This window comes from Pantherophis guttatus, chromosome 3 (assembly GCF_059756535.1).
Source record: "Pantherophis guttatus breed Tessera chromosome 3, ASM5975653v1, whole genome shotgun sequence".
Taxonomy (NCBI): Eukaryota; Metazoa; Chordata; class Lepidosauria; order Squamata; family Colubridae; genus Pantherophis; species Pantherophis guttatus.
Window position 1 is genome coordinate 93,747,293 of NC_142065.1, and position 22,480 is coordinate 93,769,772.

The window sequence follows — 22,480 nt, forward strand, 5'->3', positions numbered from 1 at the left end:
TCAAGGTGTTGGTGATCACCTTTAAAGCGCTCCATGGCTTAGGGCCAGGGTACTTACGGGACCGCCTTCTGCCACCAATAGCCTCCCACCGGCCAGTTTGCTTCCACAGAGAGGGCCTCCTCAGGGTGCCGTCGGCCAGACAATGTCAGCTGGCGACCCCCAGGAGGAGAGCCTTCTCTGTGGTGGCACCTACCCTTTGGAACAATCTACCCCCAGAGATACGAGTGATCTCCGACCTCCGGACTTTTTGTCGGGCCCTAAAAACTTATTTTTTTCAGTTAGCCGGTCTGTCCTGATTTTATGGTTGGTTTTAAAATTTGATACGGATTTTTAAATTGATAAGTCTTAAATTACGGGCCAAATTTATTTAATTATTTTAAATCTATTTTTAACTTTATGTATAAATGTTTTTTATCTTGGCTGTTCACCGCCCTGAGTCCGGAAGGAGAAGGGCGGTATAGAAGTTTGAATGAATAAATAAATAAATAAATAAATAAATAAATAAATAAATAAATAAATAAATAATATTAATAGGACTTTTGAATGTAATTTTAACATAACCAAGCACAAAAAGAAGTCAGATAGCAGAATTACAAATCTATTGTAATATTAAACTGACCAGCTACACAAAATCAGAAATGTATATTGCAAAAGGAAAGAAATGGCAATTCTCCTGTATTGACAAGTAGCAGCTGTATTTGAAGTCCATTTCTTTATTGTAATCATTAAATAACATACAATTTTTTATCGAACTTTATAAAAGATTACAATTACGACAGTAAAAATACAAACTAAAAAAGGAAAATAGAAAGTGCAGGAAAAAATGAAAAAAGAAACAGATATAGAAAAGAAAAAATATTAAGAATATCATAAAGAAAAATATATAAAGTAGTAACAGAATAACAGAGTTGGAAGGGAACTTGGAGGTCTTCTAGTATAACCCCCTGCTCAAGAAGAAGGATACAAAAAGAGATAAAATGATCAACAAATAATAAAAACATTCCATTAACACCTTATTACGAAAATAAAATGGTGGTAAGAAACTCGTCATTTGAGAAATCTGGTTTTCCTGACCAAAAGGCAGAAAGGAAAGATCTTAGCTGCTTTTCTAAAGGTGTTTAAGGTGAGGATCAATTTTACATTGGGGGAAAATGTTTCAAAAAGGCTGGCGCATCCCTCAGAAAAGCAGACAACCTGGGTGCCATAAGATGACATTATTCATTGAGGGAAATCAGATCAATATATACACTTGGGAGCAGTTGGCCCTGCAAGTAGCCAATCCTATCCCATGTAGGGCTTTATAGATTGTAACTAGCACTTTCAATTGCACTTTGAAGCCTATTGGGAGCCATGACAGCTCACAGAGTATATATGTCATATGGGCAAAATGAGAGACGTACATAATTACCCGCATCATTGCATTCAGGACCAAGTGAATTTTCCAGAATTTTCATAGTCCCATGTACAGCACATTGCAATAATTCAATCAGAAGGTTACTAAGGCATTAATGACTGTGAGAATTACCCCTATAAAAACTAAAGAAGTTGACCTTGATAGAGAGAGAGAAGAGCTGTTACTAAGTCAGCGAGGAAATAAAAATTGCAGAAGCCCAAATGAGGGGGCAGATGTACAAAAACCAGTTTAATTTACACAACATATAAAAGAAGGAGGAGGGGAAAGACATTCAAATCTGCAAGTTAGCTATATGCAATATTAATAAAATGCATTCTAGCCTTCTATGATGTCTCTTTCTTGGTCTGAGTCAGGATCAGTGGTGGGTTGCCCCTGGTTCAGACCGATTCACAAGAATTGGTAGTAAAACCGGTGGGAGGCCCGGCCCACTGCCCCGGATGTCATCATGCGCATGTGCAAAAGCTTCTGCGCATGCGCATAAGCAAAGCATGCACACAAGTGAAGTGAGCGCGCACACACGTGTGATCCTGTTGTGAATCGGTAGTAAAGGTAAGTAGAAACCACCCCTGGTCAGGATCAAGCACAATTGGTATGCAAGATGAAGCTTTGCAAAGCTCCCCAGCCACAGTTGCCACTTCAAACATGAGCCATGTGTGCAAGAAGTATGAACTGAACCCAAGCAAAGAGGTGCAATTCCACTCAGAGTCAAGGTTGATATCTTTCCAGGTCTAAGACTGATAAGGTAAATAACCCATAGCCACTTGATCTTGTTTAGGCTGGATCTAAAATCTGTTCTTCCCTATTCAGACCCTCACATCCATCTGAACACTGTGACAAAACTGTGACAGTTTCACTTGAACAACTAGGGACAGAAATGTACAACTAGGTATAATTAAAATAGGATAATATTGCATAGAAATTGGTGAATGACCTCCCCCAACAGCTTCATAAAGATCTTTAGAAAGGGATGGGGCTAAGGCTTTAGTCACCCAACTAAGCAAGAGGTTCAGACTACACTGTTCCACCTTACATTGACTGGAACAAGCCCTGGAATAAGAAGAAACATCTCAATAAGTGCCCCACTTCCCAAGTTCCTAAACTAGTCCAGAATGTTACTGTGATTGAAGGTATCAAAGGTTCCTTTTCTTTCAGCCATGGATGACTCAACAACAAAAGCTACTTACTTCTGAGTTTTGTTCAGTATTTAATCTGAAAGAGAAAATTGTCTTTGCTCTGATATTTAGCCAACCGGCCCTCTTGGGATTCCTTCTAGGCATTTAAGATAAATGTTTGACCATGTACAGCATTAATTTTCTTAAAATGGAACACTTGGTTCTAAATATAACTTTCCTCAACTTTCTAATACATTGTTCATTCCCATGTTTTATTCATTCATTTTTCCCCTGTTGGTTAGTACCAAGTCAGGAGAGTTGATCCTCTTCTAACTTTCCACATGCTTTGAAGACGACAATTATTGAAAACTCACATGTAGACTTTGCTGAAAAGCGTTTCTAGCTATTACTACAACTTTATATGTCTTTGTTCACCTGTCTTTGCACCTTTTTGAGGGTAAGGGAGGAAATGAGTAACAGATAGCAATAGTAGACACAAAAAATCTACTTAGTTATGTTTTTAAAGTTATTTCTAATATATACTCTTGGACACCAGATCTATATTGACATTTTTAACAAACATTGTCTACTACTGTTCTTCTACTGCTTTTGGTCCTGAGTTGTTGTAATAGTTGCAATAGATATAACAATAATAAAATTCAAGCATATCCCTGTGGGACTTGAATAAACACTCAAAATAAAAGTGATATTCTCTTTTTTTAAGAAAATGTTAAACCTTGTCCGGCATTACCTATCATTTCACATGGCATAGTTACTGGTGAACCTAAAGCAGTATTTCAGCATGGTGATCAATTGGAAGTTCAGTGTGAGATCTCATTTGCACTATATGGATCAAAAATCATAGAGTGTGTGGATGGTGAATGGGCACCCTTACCATCATGCAAAGGTAAGCAGCAGCTGCTTGAAAGATGTCTTCACAAGAAGAAATATAAGCAGACAGACTTGTAAATGTAACATGGAAGTTTCTTGCACTTATCTGGGAGGGGGAGTGATGGTGGGAGTGTTCCATGGTGTGCAAACTGGAATCTTCCTTCAGAACAGATTCCAATACATTATTCGAAGAGAATGGAAAGGGTGAGATTACTTGCCAGTGTTTAAGTAACAAAATTATAGAGGAATTAAAGTGTTCTGATTTAGTCTAATAATCTCATGAGTCATGAATATATTCCTGTGTTTAGTTCTAATACTTGAGTCTTTGTTCCTTCCAACAGGAAGTATAAATTGAGAGCTGTCCTTCTCTCTGTAGCATTTCCATGGCTCCATCAGAACAAATAGTAAACTCAGACATTGCTAGAGGTAGCATGATATTCGGAAAATTTGGGACAAAGTATTGGAAATAAAATGAATGTGGGCTTAATGTAGCTAGCTGGTTCACCAATTCATGTTAAAAATACCACCTCAGATTTTGAGACTTCAGTGTTGCAAATTAAATGACAAAAAATTGCAGCAAATGATTTAAATAATTAGCAATAAAAATATTTAAGTCATGGTAATATAGTACAAATTGAGAGTTAGCAGTAGAATGTGGATGTTCACATATATTTGCCTCCTTCATTTGACCAGAACTTTCTGTCAGAGATATTAAAGGCCTCTAACAAAACTGAAAAAAAATAAAAACTGTCCATAATGTTTTATTTTTATTTATTTATTTATTTTTTTATTGCAAAAGTTTTACAATTACATTTTCACCCCTTTTTTTCACCCCCCCACCTCCCTCCCCAAACTTCCCGTCCTCCCTAGCCCTCCCTAACCCTCTCCCCCAGACTTCCCTATTATATACTCATAACTAATAATACTGATATATATACCTGAACCCATCCCTCCCCCTATATAATTTTCCCTCTTTATCTCTTTACATTAAAATATTTCTAATACATTGTTTTCAAATAAAAGCTATTTGGTACTTTCTAGTTTGGTATTTGTTCTGAACATATTCTATCCACCTTTTCCATTCCCATTCATAAGTCTCTTGTGAACAATCTTTTAAATATGCTGAAATCTTCGCCATCTCTGCAAAACTGGCCATCTTCAAAGTCCATTCCTCGATAGTAGGCAAAGCTTCATTCTTCCAATATTTACCTATCAACAATCTTGCTGCTGTTATCATATACAATATTAATTTTATTTCACCCCGTGTAAAACCCTTAACTATACCCAATAAAAACAATTGTGGAGAAAATTGAATTTTTTTCTTCAAAACATTCTGCATGACCCACCATATTTTTATCCAAAAAGCCTTAACTTTCCTACAGGTCCACCAAACATGATAATACGTAGCATCCAAACATTCGCATCTCCAACATTTTGGCTGAACATTAGGGTACATACATGACAACTTTTTAGGATCTAGATGCCATCTATAAAACATTTTATAAAAATTTTCCCTCAAATTCTGCGACTGTGTAAATTTAACATTCTGAACCCAAATTTTTTCCCATGTTTCCAACATCACTGGTTCTTCAAAATTTTGTGCCCACTTAATCATACAATCTTTAACTAATTCCGTTTCTGAATCCCTTTCTAGCAAAACATTGTAAAGCCTTTTAATATGCATTGGACCTTTCTCTCTTATATGTCTAACCAATTCTTCCTCATGCAACATAATACCAGTTTTTTGGTCCTCTTTCCATCTCAATTGTAATTGATTATATTGTAACCAGGTTAAATTAATCCCTTCGTCCAACAGTGTCTGCAATGTCTTCAACTGCCATCTGCCCGCATCTGTAAAAAGAGCCTCTTTGTATAAAAACCCCCCGAGTGACATTATATTTGTATTCCACAAGGTATGACCAAGATCCAGCCATAGCGGTATTTTATAATCCCATTTGAGTCGGTGCTTCTTCCAAACTCTCATCAAAGAGTCTCTAAGTATATGACTTTTAAATACTTTATCAACTTTGTCATCATAAAATAGGTAAGCATGCCATCCAAATTCAAGATCAAAACTTTCTGCATTCAATATTCCAGCCTTTTTACTTCCAAACCAATCACTTGTTAAAGTTAAAGCTGCTGCATCATAATATAGCTGTAGGTTTGGAAGTTTAAGGCCTCCTCTTTCTGGAACATCTTGCATAATTTTCAATTTCACTCTCGGCTTTTTCTCGTTCCAGACAAACTTATTAAGTCCAGTTTGCCAAACTTTCAGTTGTTTATCACTTTTAAGCACCGGAATCATTTGAAACAAAAACAGAAATCTTGGCAAAATGTTCATCTTAACTGCTGCTATTCTTCCAAGTAAAGACAGTTGCAGCTTTTTCCAAGTCTCCATGTCTTTCTGAACCTCTCGCCACAACACCTCATAGTTATTTTGAAACAATTTCATGTTTGATTCTGCAACCTGAACTCCAAGATATTTTACCTTAGGTACAATTTCAAAACCTGCCCTCCTTTCAAACTCATGTTTACGATCTTGTGTCATATTTTTGACTATCATTTTAGTCTTTTTTGAGTTCACTCTAAAACCTGAAACTCTACCATAGTCTTGTATAATGTCGTTCATCAAGATTATTGATTCCATTGGTTGTGATAGGGTAACCACCAGATCATCTGCAAATGTCTTTATTCTATAATCCTCTTGCCTTATCATTATGCCTTTCAAAATTTTTGAGTCCCGTATTATATTTAGCAAGACTTCCAATGTTAAAATAAATAAAAGTGGGGACAACGGACATCCCTGTCTTGTTCCTTTTTCAATTTTAAACTCTGTCGTCAAACTTCCATTAATAATAATCTGTGCTTTTTGCTCTTGATAAATTGCTGAGATCGCCTGTATAAATTGGTCCCCAAAGCCCATCTTTTTTAAAGTCTTTAGTAGAAAATTCCAATCCACTCTATCAAAGGCCTTCTCCGCATCCAAAAAAAAACAGCACTGCAGAAATCTGTTTATTCTTATCAAGATATTCCAATAAGTCTATTACTTGCCTTACATTGTCCTTCATATATCTGCCCTCAATAAATCCCGCTTGGTCCGCATGAATCACCTTTTGGATTACTGGCATCAACCTGTTGGCTAATACCTTCGCATAAATTTTATAGTCTGTATTCAAAAGAGATATTGGTCTGTAGTTCTCTGGTTTTTTAGGACCAACTTGTTCTTTTGGTATCAAAGATATATAAGCAGTTGTCCAGGATGGGGGTATTTTACCCCCTTGTTGAATATTGCAAAATAAATCTCTAAGTTGTCCCACCATTTCAGCTTGTAAAGTTTTGTAATACACTGCAGTCAAACCATCCGTGCCAGGAGCTTTGGCTGTTTTTAGCTGTTTAATTGCTACTGTTATCTCCTCCTCTGTTATAGGATAATTCATTCTTTCCTTTTGTTGATCAGTAATTTTTGTAACTCTCTTATCCTTTAAATATTTTTCTATAAGTCCATTCTGCACCTCTTCTTTGGCATATAGTTTAGTATAATAATCCACAAAAGCTTCTTTAATTAGTTTTTGTTGAAAGATTTCTTTCCCTCCAATATCAATACTATCAATAGTCCGTATACTTTGTTTTTTCCTCAATGTGTAAGCCAACCATCTGCCCGGTTTGTTAGTGTTGCAAAATGTATTATGCTTCGCATATTGTAAACTTGTTGCAACTTGTTCCGCCATAAGCATTTGAAATTGGTCTTTCAAAAGTTTTATAGCACTTCGTATTCTTTCATCTGTTGGATTTTTAATAAGTAACTGTTCTTTATTCTTTATTTCCATTTCCAACTCAGATCTTTTCTTTTGTCGGAGCAGTCTATGTTTAGAGTTCATGTAGATGAGTACCCCTCTCATATAAGCTTTACTTGCATCCCAAACAATTTCAATTGGGGTACCTTTATTCAAATTTGTTTCAAAAAATTCTTTCAAATGCTTTTTAAGTTCTATTGTATTTTTTTCATATCTAAACAAGTTCTCATTTAATCTCCAAGAACGTCTCTCAACCTTATCCATCTCAATTTCTATCCATACAGGGCTATGGTCAGTCAGAGTTCTTGGAAAAATCTTTGTTCTTTTTGTCTTAACAAGTAGATCATTTGACAACAGGATAAAATCAATCCTAGAAAAAGATCTATGTCTATCCGAAAAAAAAGTATAGTCCAATTCATTTGGATTATGTATTCTCCAAACATCTTTTAATTCCATATCTTCTTTCATATCAAAAAAAGTCTGTGGTAGTCTAATTCTAGACTTTGCCAAGCTCTTTTTATCTAGTTTAGAATCAATTACTCCATTCCAGTCTCCCATAATTAAAATAGATCTATAGTCCCATTGCAATATTTTAGTATGTAACATCTTGTAAAAATAATCCTGTTGTTGGTTGGGAGCATAAATTCCAATCAAAAGAATTTGACCATTTGCTGTGAGCAATTCAATTGCTACAAACCTACCATCTTGATCTGCTTCTATAACTTTCGCTGTTAATTTTTTATTTACATAAATAACCACACCATTCTTTTTCTGCGAAGTTGAAGATATATAATGTGCTCCTAGTTTTGAATTTATCAAATATTTTTGATCTTGAGTTGTGATATGCGTTTCTTGTAAACATATTATATCATTATTAAATTGTTTCAAATATGTAAATAATTTCTTCCTTTTCTGTGCTGAATTCAACCCATTGACATTCCAAGATAGACACTTAAAGGTCATCAGCCTCTTTCTGGAGCACAGAGCAAAATATTTGAAGTTCATCCGAGAGCTTCGATCTCACTCCTCCCATAGCTCCACTCTCTTGTACGATACTCTTAACTGCCTTCTTGTCTTGTCTTTCCTGTTGTTGTTGTTGCTTTTGTTTAAGTAGCTTGGATTGGGCTCTAGTTATACGTTGATCTTTAACTTCTGTCAACTGAATCAAATCCAAAATTGGAGAAGAATCCAGCAAGGGCTCACTCAAAAAACCTCCTTCTGCACCTTGCACTACTTCTAATTCCTGCTTGGACTGTTCTTGCAATTGCCTCTCTTCACTCTCTTTAATCTCCAAAACTGTGGATGTACGTGGAGATGGTGTTCTTTCCTTAAGAATAGTAGTGTAAAAGTGTTGTGCCTTCTCCACGGTATTCAACCGATACCCTTCTCCCTTGTATCTAAAAATTAACCCAGCTGGTGCGTCCCACCGGAAGGGTATCTGTAAATTTCTCAGTTCCTTAACAAGAAAACCAAATTCTTTTCTGGCTTTCAGCATTTTAGGAGGTAATTCTTTAAAGATTTGAAGTCGTGAACCCCCCACTTGTACAGAAGTATAAAAAGATTTTTGCAGGATATCATTTCTAATTCCTCTTTCTGTAAAGTATATGACCACATCTCTAGGCAGTTGTCTTTGTCTGGCCACCCAAGAGTTCACTCTATAGGTTTTATCTATTTTGTGAAATACCACATCAGGATTAACTTGTAGAATCTTGGCCAAGGCTTCAGAACAAACTTGTCTCAAATCCTGTCTCTCCTCCTCTCGAATTCCCCGAAGCCGTATGGCGAATTCCATCGCCCGGAATTGTATCATAACAATCTCATCATCAATTCTCTGCATTTTATTATCAACTTCATCAATTTTATAATCATTGTCTTTCATCTTGACATTAACTTCTGATTTGAATTCTTCAACTTTATAATCAACTTTCCCAATAAATTCTGCCAGGCCAGACGCCACTTCTGATATTTTTTTGGTCACCTTATTTTGATTCTGTTTCACCATGTCTTTGACTTCATTAATTTCCTGCATAAGTTCCTGATGTGATTTTTGAAATTTATCATCTATCTCCTGTTGACATTTTTGAAATTTGTCATCCAGAGTTTTAGAAATAAATTCTTTTAAATCTCCCACATCAAATTCTTTTTTCTGAGTTTGTAGCTGTTGAGCAGGGGGAAGTTGCGTTTGCTGTTTGTGTGTGGGGGATCCCCCCCCTAATGCCTTCCCTTCCTGCTTCTTTGAAGCCATCCTGGCTCGTGATCTAGTTTTTCTAAAGAGGGAAGTTCCTCTTCCTTTCCCTCCTGCACAAAGACTTCTAAAAAAGTCCCCCAGATTTGATCAAACAAGGGTTAAAATAAAGCAGAGTCCAATATTGAAAAGGGAAAAAATTTCCCAGTTATTTCTCTTATAACAAGCAAGGCAGCTTAGTAGCAACTTGGAAACTTTGTAGCAAAACAAGATAACTTCACCAATCCACACTCGCTGGCTCATTAACTCTGAAGCTAGGCGCCATGTTTTTTCAAAGCACTTTCACTCATTCGCATTGTCTCAGATTGAAAAGTCAACAAAGTGCTAATACTTGCGTTTCCAAATTTCAGGATTCAGGTAGTTTCGCTGTTTATTAAAGCTGGTTCTTTCGCTTTAAGTTTCCTGCAGCCGGCTTGTTCTGCAGGAGCAGAATCGTCCCACGCCGCCCGGAGTCTCAGCAGGTTGGAAGGGAGCCACGCCTGTTTCCTCCCCAGAAACGATTCCCTGGGGGGTTACAGGGGCTCGACCTGTGCCCTGCTATCTCTCCTCCAACAATCCTCAGGATTTTGAAGTTTTCGAGCCGCTTCTCGATCGCGAAGCGGCTCTTACAGGCGGCGGGGCTGGCGGAGCTTCAAAGAGCGCCGCCGTCGCCGAAGACAAGGAAACCGGAAGTCATTTTATTTTATTTTTATTTATTTATTGATTGATTGATAATGGAGTTACACTGGGTACATGAAACAGAGCAGCAAATTGTTAGAAGAAGCTAAATTATTAATACCTTTATGTAATAATACCTTTTCTGCTGGTTTCAACAGAGGAAGTAAAAACTTGTGGACGACCTTCAGCAATTAAAAATGGATATTTTCTCAATGTTAAGTCATCCATATACAGGCATGGTGACACCGTGGAATGCAGATGCCTACAACGATATTCCATTATTGGGACCAACCTAGCTAAGTGTCTTCATGGGCAGTGGGAAGTACCTTCATGTCTTGGTAAGCTAATAAACCTACAGAAATGAATTTTAGGCTTGTCTTGGAATACATCAGTATTTATTATTGACATGATTGCTCAGAAGTGTGATTCAATGGGATAACAATGGGAATTGCTGCTAGGAAGTATAGGTTATATTGAATTGGTTTATGCCAGTATGGTTCACAGGCATCTTATTTTTCCTGTCTGATCCCTATTTAAAGAGGATTTTCATAGGGCCTATGAAAAAGCAATATTTTAGTGCTTTTGAAAATGATTCAATCTGAAATATAATCCTGGTGGGATTATGTCTTTACCGTTAGACAAGAAAAATCAAATGCATAGGTATAGAATAGGTGGCATGTAGCTCAACAGCAGTGGACAACCACTTAAATATGAGTCAGCAATGTGCTGCAGCTGCCAAAAAAGCCAATGAAGTCCTAGGCTTTATCACAGAGGAATATTATCAAGGTCACATGAAGTGTTAGTACTGCTTTATACTGCTTTGTTAAGACCATATTTGGAATACTGCATCCAGTTTTGTTACTTTGATAAAAAAAAAAGATGTTGAGACTCTAAATAGGATGTAGAGAAGAGTAGCAAAAATGATTAGGGGACAGGAGGCTAAAACATACAATGAATGGATGCAGGAACTGGGCATGTCTAATCTAACGAAGAGGAGGATTAGGAGTGATGTGACAGCAGTGTCCCAATATTTGAGGGGCTGTCACAGAAAAGAGGAGTCAACCTATAGTTTTTATTGAACGGTTTTTTTATTGAACGGTTTTCAAGACAGTCTACCATAGATTAAAATTCCTATGTTCCTCACAATAGGGAAGATCTATAACTGGTAGCCTTGAAATTCAGAGTGGGAACAGAAAGGAAAGGGATAAGATTATCCAGGTCTATTGATTTATTGGTTTGTTTGTTTATCAATCCAACCTGTATGCCGCCCATCTCATTAAAGGCAACTCTCTGCCTTATCTCTCTGAAATTTAATTTGAGGAGCACATCAAATCTAAAATCCTATATAGGAGAGTAGAAAGAGATGTCTATAATCTGTTAATCAGAGTAGATAACAGATGAATAAACCATATATTGATCAGTATATTTTTGATAGATGTACTTGGAATATAAAGTCAGATAATCTAGAAGAAGAATGGAGTATATACATAGAAGGAAGAATAATGGATTTATTATATAAATACTTATGTAACAATATTTGAATTGTTAGTTAATCCACGAAGTTGTACACGTCCACAGTATGCAGTCTTTCAACCAACTGTTCAGACTTCAAAGCAGTTTAAGATCAACCAGTTTGCAAAGTACCGCTGTGGTTCCAATCTGCATCAAACAAAATGTGTAAATGGATTATGGCTTCCTGAGCCACGGTGTAAAGGTATTGTTTGCATGCTATGTACAAGTTTATAGTTTCTTCAATAGGATGACGTTAATCATATCTAAAAAATAAAAGTGGGGCACACCTGAGAACTGTCTTCCTATGTAACATCTTTTGATGGCACACAGTTTCTTCTGCAACACCCCATTAAGGTCCCATGAGCTGTGCATGCTTTGTCTAATCTGATGTGCAATGAGAAAAGATAATTTTGCCATGTAGAAAAAAATCCTTCTCAACAATCCAAGGATAAAAGGAAATACAGCATTAGTCTTAAAATCAGTTGGTTTCTTCCTTAGCAGCTATTTTGTTTCCTTCACAGCAGCCAATCCAGCTCAGTTGTGGAACACAGATTACTAGCCTACATTGGACAGCATACTTTTTGCCGACTTTTCCCCATTAGGCAAATTCAGTGATAAAATGTCATTTGTCACATTACAAAGGTTCTTCGCTTTGAGTCTTTTGTGTCTTCAGCAACCTAAGTGAATTTACATAGAACAAATCTAGTACGGAATTCATCTTTGACTTTTGCTACTTGCATGGAGACATCCATACAGATTTCTTGACCTAGCAAAAAAAAAACCTCAATGGAAGAAGTTTCAGAATTTCTGCTGCTTAAGAGGACCATCGGATCATTACATCACTCCTAGTTAATTCCCAAAAAATATTCAATAAGGAAAAATCATTCATTTTTTTCTTTTTATTGATAAATATTTTGTTGGAAAACAATACATACAGTATATTCTGTCCTTCTACAAATTCTTCCAAGTCAGTTAATTTACAATAAATGTAAAAAAACCTATAAATTGATAAGAAACATATTGCAATAAAATGTAACTATTTTAACATTCAGGTTACAAACCATGTCTTCATTCCTTTCTAAAGATGTAGGAATCTTTGAGGCATCCTAACTACATTTGCATTAATTAAATCTTATTTTTGTTCAGTTCGTAGAGAAGCAAACATTGTAGTGGATGGGTAAACTTTGCCTGGATTAGATGAATGATTTCAACTAGCTACCTGTCTTTGTGGTAATTGGTGGCCTTTCCTCATACTATAGTTCAATATCAGCTTGTCCAGTTTAATCTAATTTATGATCAATCCTGCAAACTATTTTTATATATGCCAAAGAGCAATACAATTAAATTTCACTAGTGTATAAATGTCATCGCTACAAAGCTTTGATGGCTCCTTCTGCTTCACCAATTGTGGCCTTAAAGTAAAACAATCTTGCAATAGTGACTTATATTGCTATTTTATGTAATTACCGTCTTTCCCCCAAAATGCGGCCTACCCCGAAAACAAGCCCTAGTTCGATTTTTCACGACTGTGCCTATATAAGCCTTATTCCCCAAAATAAGCCCCAGTTAAGCCCCCTCCACCATCTGGTTATACAAAGTGGGGCAAGGCACATGTGTAAAAATCAAGCTAGGGTGGGGATGTGGGGTGGAGCTGCCCCACACTCACTTACCTTAAGACGGCCACAGCCAAGCCTCCCACACCCGGATAAATGTCGCACCAATGTCCGACTTCTTCTGTGGATGCTTGTGGCTGCTCGCAGCTGGAAGCCATGTGGGGCATCATGCTGGTGCCGCCAGTCACGGCAGGACACTGCAAGGCTCGTTGTGCCGGTGCTGCTGCTTGCAGCAGGGCACTGTGTGCCACATCCTGCCACTGCTGCCACTCACACGTGCAGCCTCACACCATGAACAATGGCATCAGCACACTGAGCCATGCAGGAGGCCTGGCTGCGATAGTCCTAAAATAAGCGGGTAAGACATCCCCCAAAAATGGGGCCCAAAAGAAAATAAGACCAGGTCTTATTCAGTTAGAACAACACTACTGTGTTTCCCTGAAAATAAGACCAGGTCTTATTTGTAGACCTGGTAACTGTTTAATTGGTTTTGATCTTATATGTCTTTTATTATAGTTGTTTTATAAGTACCATTGAGAGTTTCATGATTGTAGTAAAGTTCTAGTGTGATAACAGGGAACAAATGGCTCTTTTGTGAGAGTTTTCTGGTGAAATGTTTAAAGATGAATTATAAGTACTAGGTAACAGCAAAGGGTTAGAATTGGAAGAAACAGACATCATGATTTAAATTTGGGTCCTGAAATATTAGTTTGTGGAAAAACAGACTGGAGGATATGAAGACAAATGTGAGAGCAGATAGCAGAAAAGAATGATTGAGAGAAAAATGGATAAAAGATTTGCTATCGTCTGATAGGAAATGATATCTGTAGTTTTGTTGTTGTTGTTATTTGTTCCCCAGTTGGTCAATCCTGGCATTCTGTATCATTGTGGAAAGGGAAATCTATGTAACAACGACTGGAGATCTAATCTGAGCATGCTGTTAGGTGCTAAATCTTGGAGAAGATTTTTTCAGGATGAAGTGATTAGTCAAGGATTCTCCTATGCAAGCAGTCTACCTCATAGACAATGAGAGACTGGCAAAGGAAGGAATAGCACATAGGGCCTGTCACTGGTTCCCAATAGATTTCTGGGTCAATTCTTAGTGTTGATCTATATAGTTTGGGACTTGGATACCTGCAAGTCTCTAATTGCAGTCAGCCAGTTTACATGGACAAAGTGCTAGTGGAACTCAACTTCCATGAAATGATGGGGGAGGACTGAGATATAAAGTCACTGTTTCTCAATAGTAGTATCAGTCTTATGGTTATAGCATTTTTCTTTTGGAAAATGTTCCAAACTGATCTCTTTCACAGAACATTTATGGACTAATTGCATGTCCTGTATCTTAGATTTATTGTTAAGGAAAATTAAGGACACTATTATTAGTGTCCAATTGCTATTTGACTTTTAAAGTGATTAATTTTTGCATGCTGTTAATTCTTTTTTTTTATTGAAAAAGTTTTACAAATACATTTTCTCCCCAGTTTCCCCCCCCAACCCTCCCTGACCCCCCCTAACCCTCCCCTCCCCCCAGGACTTCCACAGAATATAGTCCAAATCAGAAACATATTTTATAAAACTTGAACCCCTCCACCCCCTATATATTTTTCACATCTTCACAATTCAATTATTCTATCACTATATAATACATTCAGTTAAAAGCTATCTGATATTTCCTAGTTTGATATTTATTCTGCACATAATCTATCCACTTTTTCCACTCCCATACATAAGTCTCTTGTGTCCGATCTTTTAAATATGCTGAAATCTTCGCCATCTCTGCAAAACTAGCCATCTTCAAAGTCCATTCTTCAATAGTGGGCATAGCTTCATTTTTCCAATATTGACCTATCAGTAATCTCGCTGCTGTTATCATATACAATATCAGCTTTACTTCACCCAATGTAAAACCCTTAACTATACCCAATAAAAACAATTGTGGAGAGAACTGAATTTTTTTCTTCAAAACGTTTTGCATGACCCACCAAATTTTTATCCAAAAAGCCTTCACTTTCTTACAAGTCCACCACATATGGTAATATGTGGCATCTAAGCAATCACATCTCCAGCATTTTGGTTGAACATTAGGATACATACACGATAATTTATTAGGATCTAAATGCCACCTATAAAACATTTTATAAAATTTTCCCTCAGATTCTGCGACTGTGTAAATTTAACATTCTGAACCCATATTTTTTCCCATGTTTCCAACATCACTGGTTCTGCAAAATTTTGTGCCCACTTTATCATACAATCTTTAACCAGTTCAGTTTCTGAATCCCTTTCTAACAAAACATTATAAACCCTTTCAATATGCATTGGACCTTTCTCTTTTATATGTCTAACCAATTCTTCTTCATGCATCATTATACCAGGTTTTTGGTCCTCTTTCCATCTCAATTGAAGTTGATTATACTGCAACCAGGTTAAATTAATGCTGTTAATTCTTATCATAAGTGTTTATCTGCAAAACACTGTCAAACAAACAAATATCTCCTGAAATTTAAGGCAAATATTGACTGACAGGAATAAGGATAGAAGCCTGTGGATCAGCAGAATCTTATGGCTGTGATACACAAAACTAGTTCCCCATGATCACTTGAGGACATCAGCAGTCAAGAAAAATGAGAGCCACAAATTTCTGTAAGACTCAGTTGCCAAAGAGAGAAGAATATCATAATCAAATGTATGGAAAGTTTCTAAAAATCTAAAGACTACTTGAGATTATGATATTTTATTTCTTTATTTGCCAGCTCTGCTACACAGCCATTTACCAACTGGATGAAGAAAGCCTGATTTAAAATAAGTCCTGATAATTGTATCATACAAATATAATTAGAATTTCAATCTCTTTGTGATTATGGCATTCTCAATCGCAGTAAACAAGAGATTTGACATAAAAGCCTCCTAAGAAAATATTTAGGATTAATCTTCTTTGGGTGAAATAGAAATGAGATAATTTTCAGCCCTAATCCTAATCAAGTTCTAATCATAAACTGTTTTGTTAAAGGAATCTGCCCTTCACCACCTCAGCTTCCCAATGCCATCAATATAGCTGAGATGAGAATCTACAAGAGCGGAGACGAAGTTAGCTTCAAGTGTCAAGAACATTTCCTTCTTCGTGGCCCACAAAAGATAAAGTGTGAAAATGGAACATGGCAAACACCTCCACGCTGTCTTGGTTTGTATGCTCAGTTTTACCTTTATTTTAAAGAAACTGGACATTATAGATAAAGTAAATATCGCTTCTTATAGATAAGAAGCAAAAAGGTCAGGAGAACATTCAGAGCATGGTTTATGGAATTCTTCACAGCCATTTATCCACAGTGGCCTCTCTATATATGCGTGTGCTCCAGGGGTGGGTTCTACTTACCTTTACTACCGGTTTGCATGGTGCCCACGCACTTCTGTGCATGCACAGATGGCCTATGATGACATCCGGGTCAGTGGGCGGAGCCTCCCACCGGTTTTACTACCAGTTCTTGTGAACTGGTCCGAACCGGGGGCAGCCCACCACTGGTGTGATCTATTCCAAGGGACTGATCAGGTTCTTTTGCACATTGTACATTGTGCCTTTGTCTTTCTCTGAGAGTCAGATCAGGGTTTATTTATTTATTTATTTATTTTGTCACATTTCTATGCCGCCCAACTCCCAAGGGACTCTGGGCGTCTTACAACAGAGAATAAAACAATGCAACAATATCCCATACAAAAGTTAAAAGAAGACATTAAAACATTAAAACATTAAAATATTTAAACACATACACTCCAATTTGTAGCCGGGTCTCGCAAGATCACTATAACGAGATCAACAGCCCCAGGCCTGCCGGAAGAACCAGGTCTTCACCGCTTTCCGGAAGGCCAATAGGGTGGGGACGGTCCGGACTTCAGGAGGTAATTGGTTCCAGAGAGCCGGGGCAGCCACAGAGAAGGCCCTCCCCCGTGGGCCTGCCAGCTGACATTGTTTAGCTGACGGGACCCGGAGGAGACCGATTCTGTGGGATCTTACTGGTTGCTGGGAGCTATGTGGTAGAAGGTAGTCTTGAAGATAACCTGGTCCTGAGCCATGTAGGGCTTTAAAGGTAATAACCAACACCTTGAATTGCGCCCAGAGACCGATGCAGCTCGCAGTGAATTGGTGTAATGTGGGTGTATCTAGGTGCACCCACTATAACTCGCGTGGCTGCATTCTGGACCAACTGAACACTTTTCAAGGGTAGCCCCATGTAGAGCATGTTGCAATAGTCCAAACCTGAGGTGACAAGGGCATGAGTGACTGTGAGGAGAGCCTCCTGGTCCAAGTAGGGTCACAATTGGTACACCAGATGAACCTGTGCAAAGGTCCCCCTAGCTACAGCTGTCAGATGTTGTTCCAATCTCAGCTATGAGTCTAGAAGGACACCCAAATTGCGAACCCGTTCTGAGGGGGGTACTTTCTCTCCCCCCAGAACCAAGGATGGATAATCAACATAGACTTTAGGGGGCAATACCCAGAGCCATTCGGTCTTGTCTGGGTTAAGTCTGAGCCTGTTTACTCCCATCCAGATCCTCACAGCCTCCAGGCACCAGCACATCACATCTACCACCTCACTGAACTGACGAGGGGTGGAAATATACAGCTGGGTATCATCAGCATATTGCTGATATCCACCTTGCGTCGTCGGATGATTTCACCCAGTGGTTTCATGTAGATATTAAATAGGAGGGGAGAGAGGACCGAGCCCTGAGGCACCCCGCAGACGAGGGGCCTAGGGGACGACCTCTGTCCTCCTACCAGCACTGACTGTGATCGACCAGAGAGATGGGAGGTGAAGCACCACAACATGGTGCCTCCCACTCCCAGCTCTCTTAGTTGCCCCAGAAGGATACCATGGTCAATGGTATCGAAAGCCACTGAGAGGTCAAGTAGCACCAAGATAGAGGAATGACCCCTGTCTCAGGCTTGCCAGAAATCATCCATCAGCGTGACCAAGGCAGTTTCTGTGCTGTAGCCAGATCTGAAGCTGGACTGAAAAGGGTCCAGATAATCCGTTTCATCCATTGATCGCAGGAGCTGAAGTGCCACCACTTTCTCTACAACCTTTCCCACAAAGGGTAGGTTGGAGACTGGACGAAAGTTTTTTTAATTCTGCTGGGTCCAGGGAAGGCTTCTTGAGGAGGGGCCTTACAACCACTTCCTTTAATGGATCCCTCAAGGATGCATTAACTAAAGCCTGGAGCCAGCCTCATGTCATCTCCTTGCTGGCTGAAACCAGCCAGGAGGGGCTTGGATCCAACAAACAAGTGGAGGAGCTCATCTCCCCTACAGTCTTGTCCACTTCCTCAGGAGTCACTGGCTCAAACTCCTCCCACACAACAGGACTAAGACCCGCCCCCGTCATCTCGGTCGGTATTGCCCAATCAGAGTCCAGGTCCATCCGGATCTGAGTGATTTTATCCAACAGAAACTGCACAAATTCCTCAGCTCTACCATGCAAGGGCTGCTCTGTTCCCCCAACCTTAAGGAGGGAGCGAGTTACCCTAAATAGGGCAGCTGGGCGAGAATCCGCAGATGCAATAAGTGCGGAAAAATGTGAACATTTTGCCGCCTGTATCACCACTAAGTAAGTCCTAACAAAGGCTCTCAAAAGTGTTCAGAAGTGTTCAGTCGGATTCGGATTTACTGGTCCTCCAGTGTCACTCTAGACGTCTCTTCTGGCGCTTCATCTCCCGGAGCTCCTCAGTAAACAAGGAGCTTTCCTGGATCCGCTGCCATTGAGAGGCCGCAAAGGCACAATCCAGTCCAATGCTCCAGATGCCGCCTTATGCCAGGCAGCCACTAGGGTTTCGGCCGGACTGTGGACAAGGGAGTCAGGTATTTCCCCAAGCTCCTTCTGAAACCCTTCAGGATCCATTAGGCGTCTGGGGTGGAACCACTTAATCGGCTCCACCTCCCTGTGATGGAGGAGTGGCGTCTTAAAGTCCAATCTCAACAGGAAATGATCTGACTACAAGGGAGAGACCTCTATAGCCCTTAATTCCAGATCATATCTCCACTGCTCCGAGAGAAATACCAGGTCGAGAGTGTGTCCCCTCCTCATGGGTCATACCCTGAACTACTTGGGTCAGGTCCATGGTTGTCATGGAAGCCATGAACTCCTGAGCCCCATCTGAAGAATCACCAAGTGATGGTAGTTGAAGTCCCCCAGTACCATAAGCCTGGGGAACTCCACCACCAACCTGGCTATTGCCTCTAGCAGCACAGGCAGGGCTGTTGTCATGCAGCTGGGAGGCAGGTACATCAACAACAAGCCCATCTGAACCCTTGAGTCTAACCTCAAGAGGAGAGACTCACACCCAACAATCTCCAGGGCAGGGATCCTGCGAGGACAAAGGCTCTTCCGGACAATAGCTGCCACCCCTGCCCTGGGCAGATGTGCCCAAACCCATCTGGGCACATCTCAGAGAGGGGAACCCCCCCGCCCGGCCTAGCCAGGTCTCAGTTATACATGCCAGGTCAGCCCCCTCCTCCAAGATTAAGTCCCGAACAAGGGGAGCCTTGTTAACAACAGACCTGGCATTAAACAGCAGCAGCCTGAGGCCAGGGCCCTGACATCCCAAGTCACCAGGTATAAGAGGTGAGCCCAGTGAACCAGAACCAAAGGGGCCGGAACAAGTAATTGCTTAGAGGTAGCGAGTCCTAGTTCCCCGAGAGCGGCCTACTCCTTGGCTCCCACCATATCTACCTCTCCCAGTCATAACCGTGATATTCCGGCTCTCCATCCCCCAGAGATCCCCTTCCCCACCTCTTTGGTCCCCCACCTCCCCGGCAAACAAGGCATCCCATTCATACCGAACCGGGGTTCCCATCTGAGCCCCGATCTGCTTCTGCTTGTACACTCAGCAGAGGAAACTCCATTCCCTTCCCCCGGCTCCCTCATTCTCCCTAATTCCAGCCACTCCAAACCTGTTCCTTCCATTCTAATAATTAAATTCTAACCTATCCCTAACCCATTCACACCCACAAACATACACATCCTCTCAGGATAAAATTAATATATCCAGCAACAAATGAATATCTCGCACCTCGTCAGCGTAACAGCAAAAAGTTCCTCCGAGCTCACCCAGGCTTTGTTAGGGACGGTGATAGCATTGTGATAAGATGGCTTCACCTCACCGGCTCGCACGAAGACACCATACTTGTTGCAGCCCACGCCAGAGAAGAAGTGTTTGGAGTCCACCGCAATGGAGGTCCCTTCAGGAAACTTGCTGTAAAGGCCTCCTCCTCCTCCATCACCTCCTCCTTTGCCTCCTCCGGGGCCCCCGTCACCACCGCCCTCCTCGTCTTCATCGGCGTGTAGTTGTCAATCAGCCTAGCCAAAGTGTCGCGGAACTCAATGAGGTCCCAAGCCAGCAAGGGAATGGCCCGGCCACTTTGGAGGCCTGAAGGCCCCCAGGGAGACCGGACTTGCTGCTCCTGCACCTGGGTTGGTACATGGATGCTAAACCTATTTCTCTACATTTCTGCTTTGACCTGTGTCTGTATATGGTGGCAGGCATAAGGGCTGTATATGCTCTACATACTCCATTATGAGGGAGGGAGGAGCTTATGATGGAAGGGTTGGCAGCATCTTGAGTCTTTCACAACTACTTCTCCATTAGTGGCTGCTTTTTGCATAGAGATTTGCTTTTTGAATCATGTTTCATTAAAACAGATTTGCTATACAGATACAATAAAAATGATATTGATTTTTTTATGTTATGATATTTTATTTCTTTCATTAACAAATCTTCCTGTGGTTCCTGTTTCTAGATTTACGATGTAAATCTCCTCCTGAAATTGACAATGGTATAATAGACATTGGGAATCGCACAATATTTTTACCTGGTGAAACTGTGGAGTATCGTTGCTCTTCAGGTTTTGAAATTAGTCAGTTAAAAACTGTAAGATGTGAAAATTTGAAATGGTCTGAGCTACCCGTTTGCAAAGGTAAGAAATAGTAATTTTTTCTATTGAAATGCCAACACTGGGTTTGAGTTCTAAAAAAAGTTATCCATGCATTTTTTTTTCATTCCTATGCTGATATTAGAAATGGGACAATGAAGATGCATAAACGAGGAATTTGGAGTTTTTGTATAAATATTGAAATTTCACAGGTCTTAAAATGTCACATTTTGAACTCAAGCATTAATCTCATGTGAAATATCATGTATACTTTCAGAACTGTTCTTATCAGAGCAGGATTCTGACTTCAAAATCTCTCTTATTCACAATTTATAAAAGACTTAGAAAGTGTCATGTGAACATCATACAACTGCACCATCCCTCTGTTGTTCAGGCAAAAAAGCCCCAAAAAACACCACAACCACTATTATTTTTTGAGGTGAACCTGCAAAATAAGGGTCACTGCTTTAATAAATCAGCTCAAAGATTGCCTTCCCTAAAGGCCTCTTACCACTCCAGAGAAGAGATGGTGAATGTATATAGGTTAGGCAAGTGCCATATGATAATAATAATAATAAAAAAATGCAAAGTAAGTAACAGTGCAAAGCTTCTTTTTTTTTTGCCCTGTCCATGTCTAATCTTCACTAGCATAACTTTATTTATTTATAAAGCACTTTATTTTCAGTGCTATTCTGGCTGCCCTGTTTTCTTTCCTAGATACCTGCTAGAATTGTTGGGCCTTTTTAAGCAGGAGACCATTATGCTTTCCCTGGGAAAAACAAAGACCTTTCTCTCCAATCTACAGGAATCATTTCTCACTAAGTCTACCGGAAATACATACAGTCTCTCAAAAGTTTCTCTTGCAAGACAGGGTGGAGGGACAAAGCTTGGGGGCTCAGACATTCGTTTTTGGGTGGCTTGAATGCAAAATTGATGGTTAGAGGATATTGCAGTTATGGAACTAAAGGTGACAAAGGCTGGAGCATGTCATGCTAGTGTGTGTGTGCGTGCACACACTTGTATAAGATTTTACAAAAAGGAAAAGACAAACCTAAAAGAAATAAGAAGAATAGGTCCAATAATTAAATTTAATGCATAATTCCTAGCTTGACTTCTTAATTATTTTTGTCAGTATGACCTGGTGCTTGAAGCTAAAGTCAGCTGCTGGCTTTCCTCAATTGTTGTTAGCTTTTTGTACATTTGCTTTCTATCAGGGCCTCAATGGGACATAACTTCTGTCTTCAGTTCAATGCAGAGGTGAAATCTAAATTTTTTTGCTACTGGTTCTGTGGGCGGGGCTTAATTAGTGGGTGGG

At 39.5% G+C, this 22,480-nt stretch overlaps 1 protein-coding gene across 1 annotated transcript in view; it reads left to right on the top strand.

The window, feature by feature from the left end:
- Positions 1-22,480, top strand: part of LOC148114674 (complement factor H-related protein 5-like) — an 89,597-nt gene that overhangs the window by 52,987 nt on the left and 14,130 nt on the right. Inside the window, exons 11-15 of the mRNA XM_087890053.1 lie at positions 3,251-3,433; positions 10,272-10,451; positions 11,663-11,827; positions 16,252-16,422; positions 21,034-21,210. Coding sequence (XP_087746179.1) covers positions 3,251-3,433; positions 10,272-10,451; positions 11,663-11,827; positions 16,252-16,422; positions 21,034-21,210 — 876 coding nt within the window. The remainder of the gene's footprint in view (positions 1-3,250; positions 3,434-10,271; positions 10,452-11,662; positions 11,828-16,251; positions 16,423-21,033; positions 21,211-22,480) is intronic.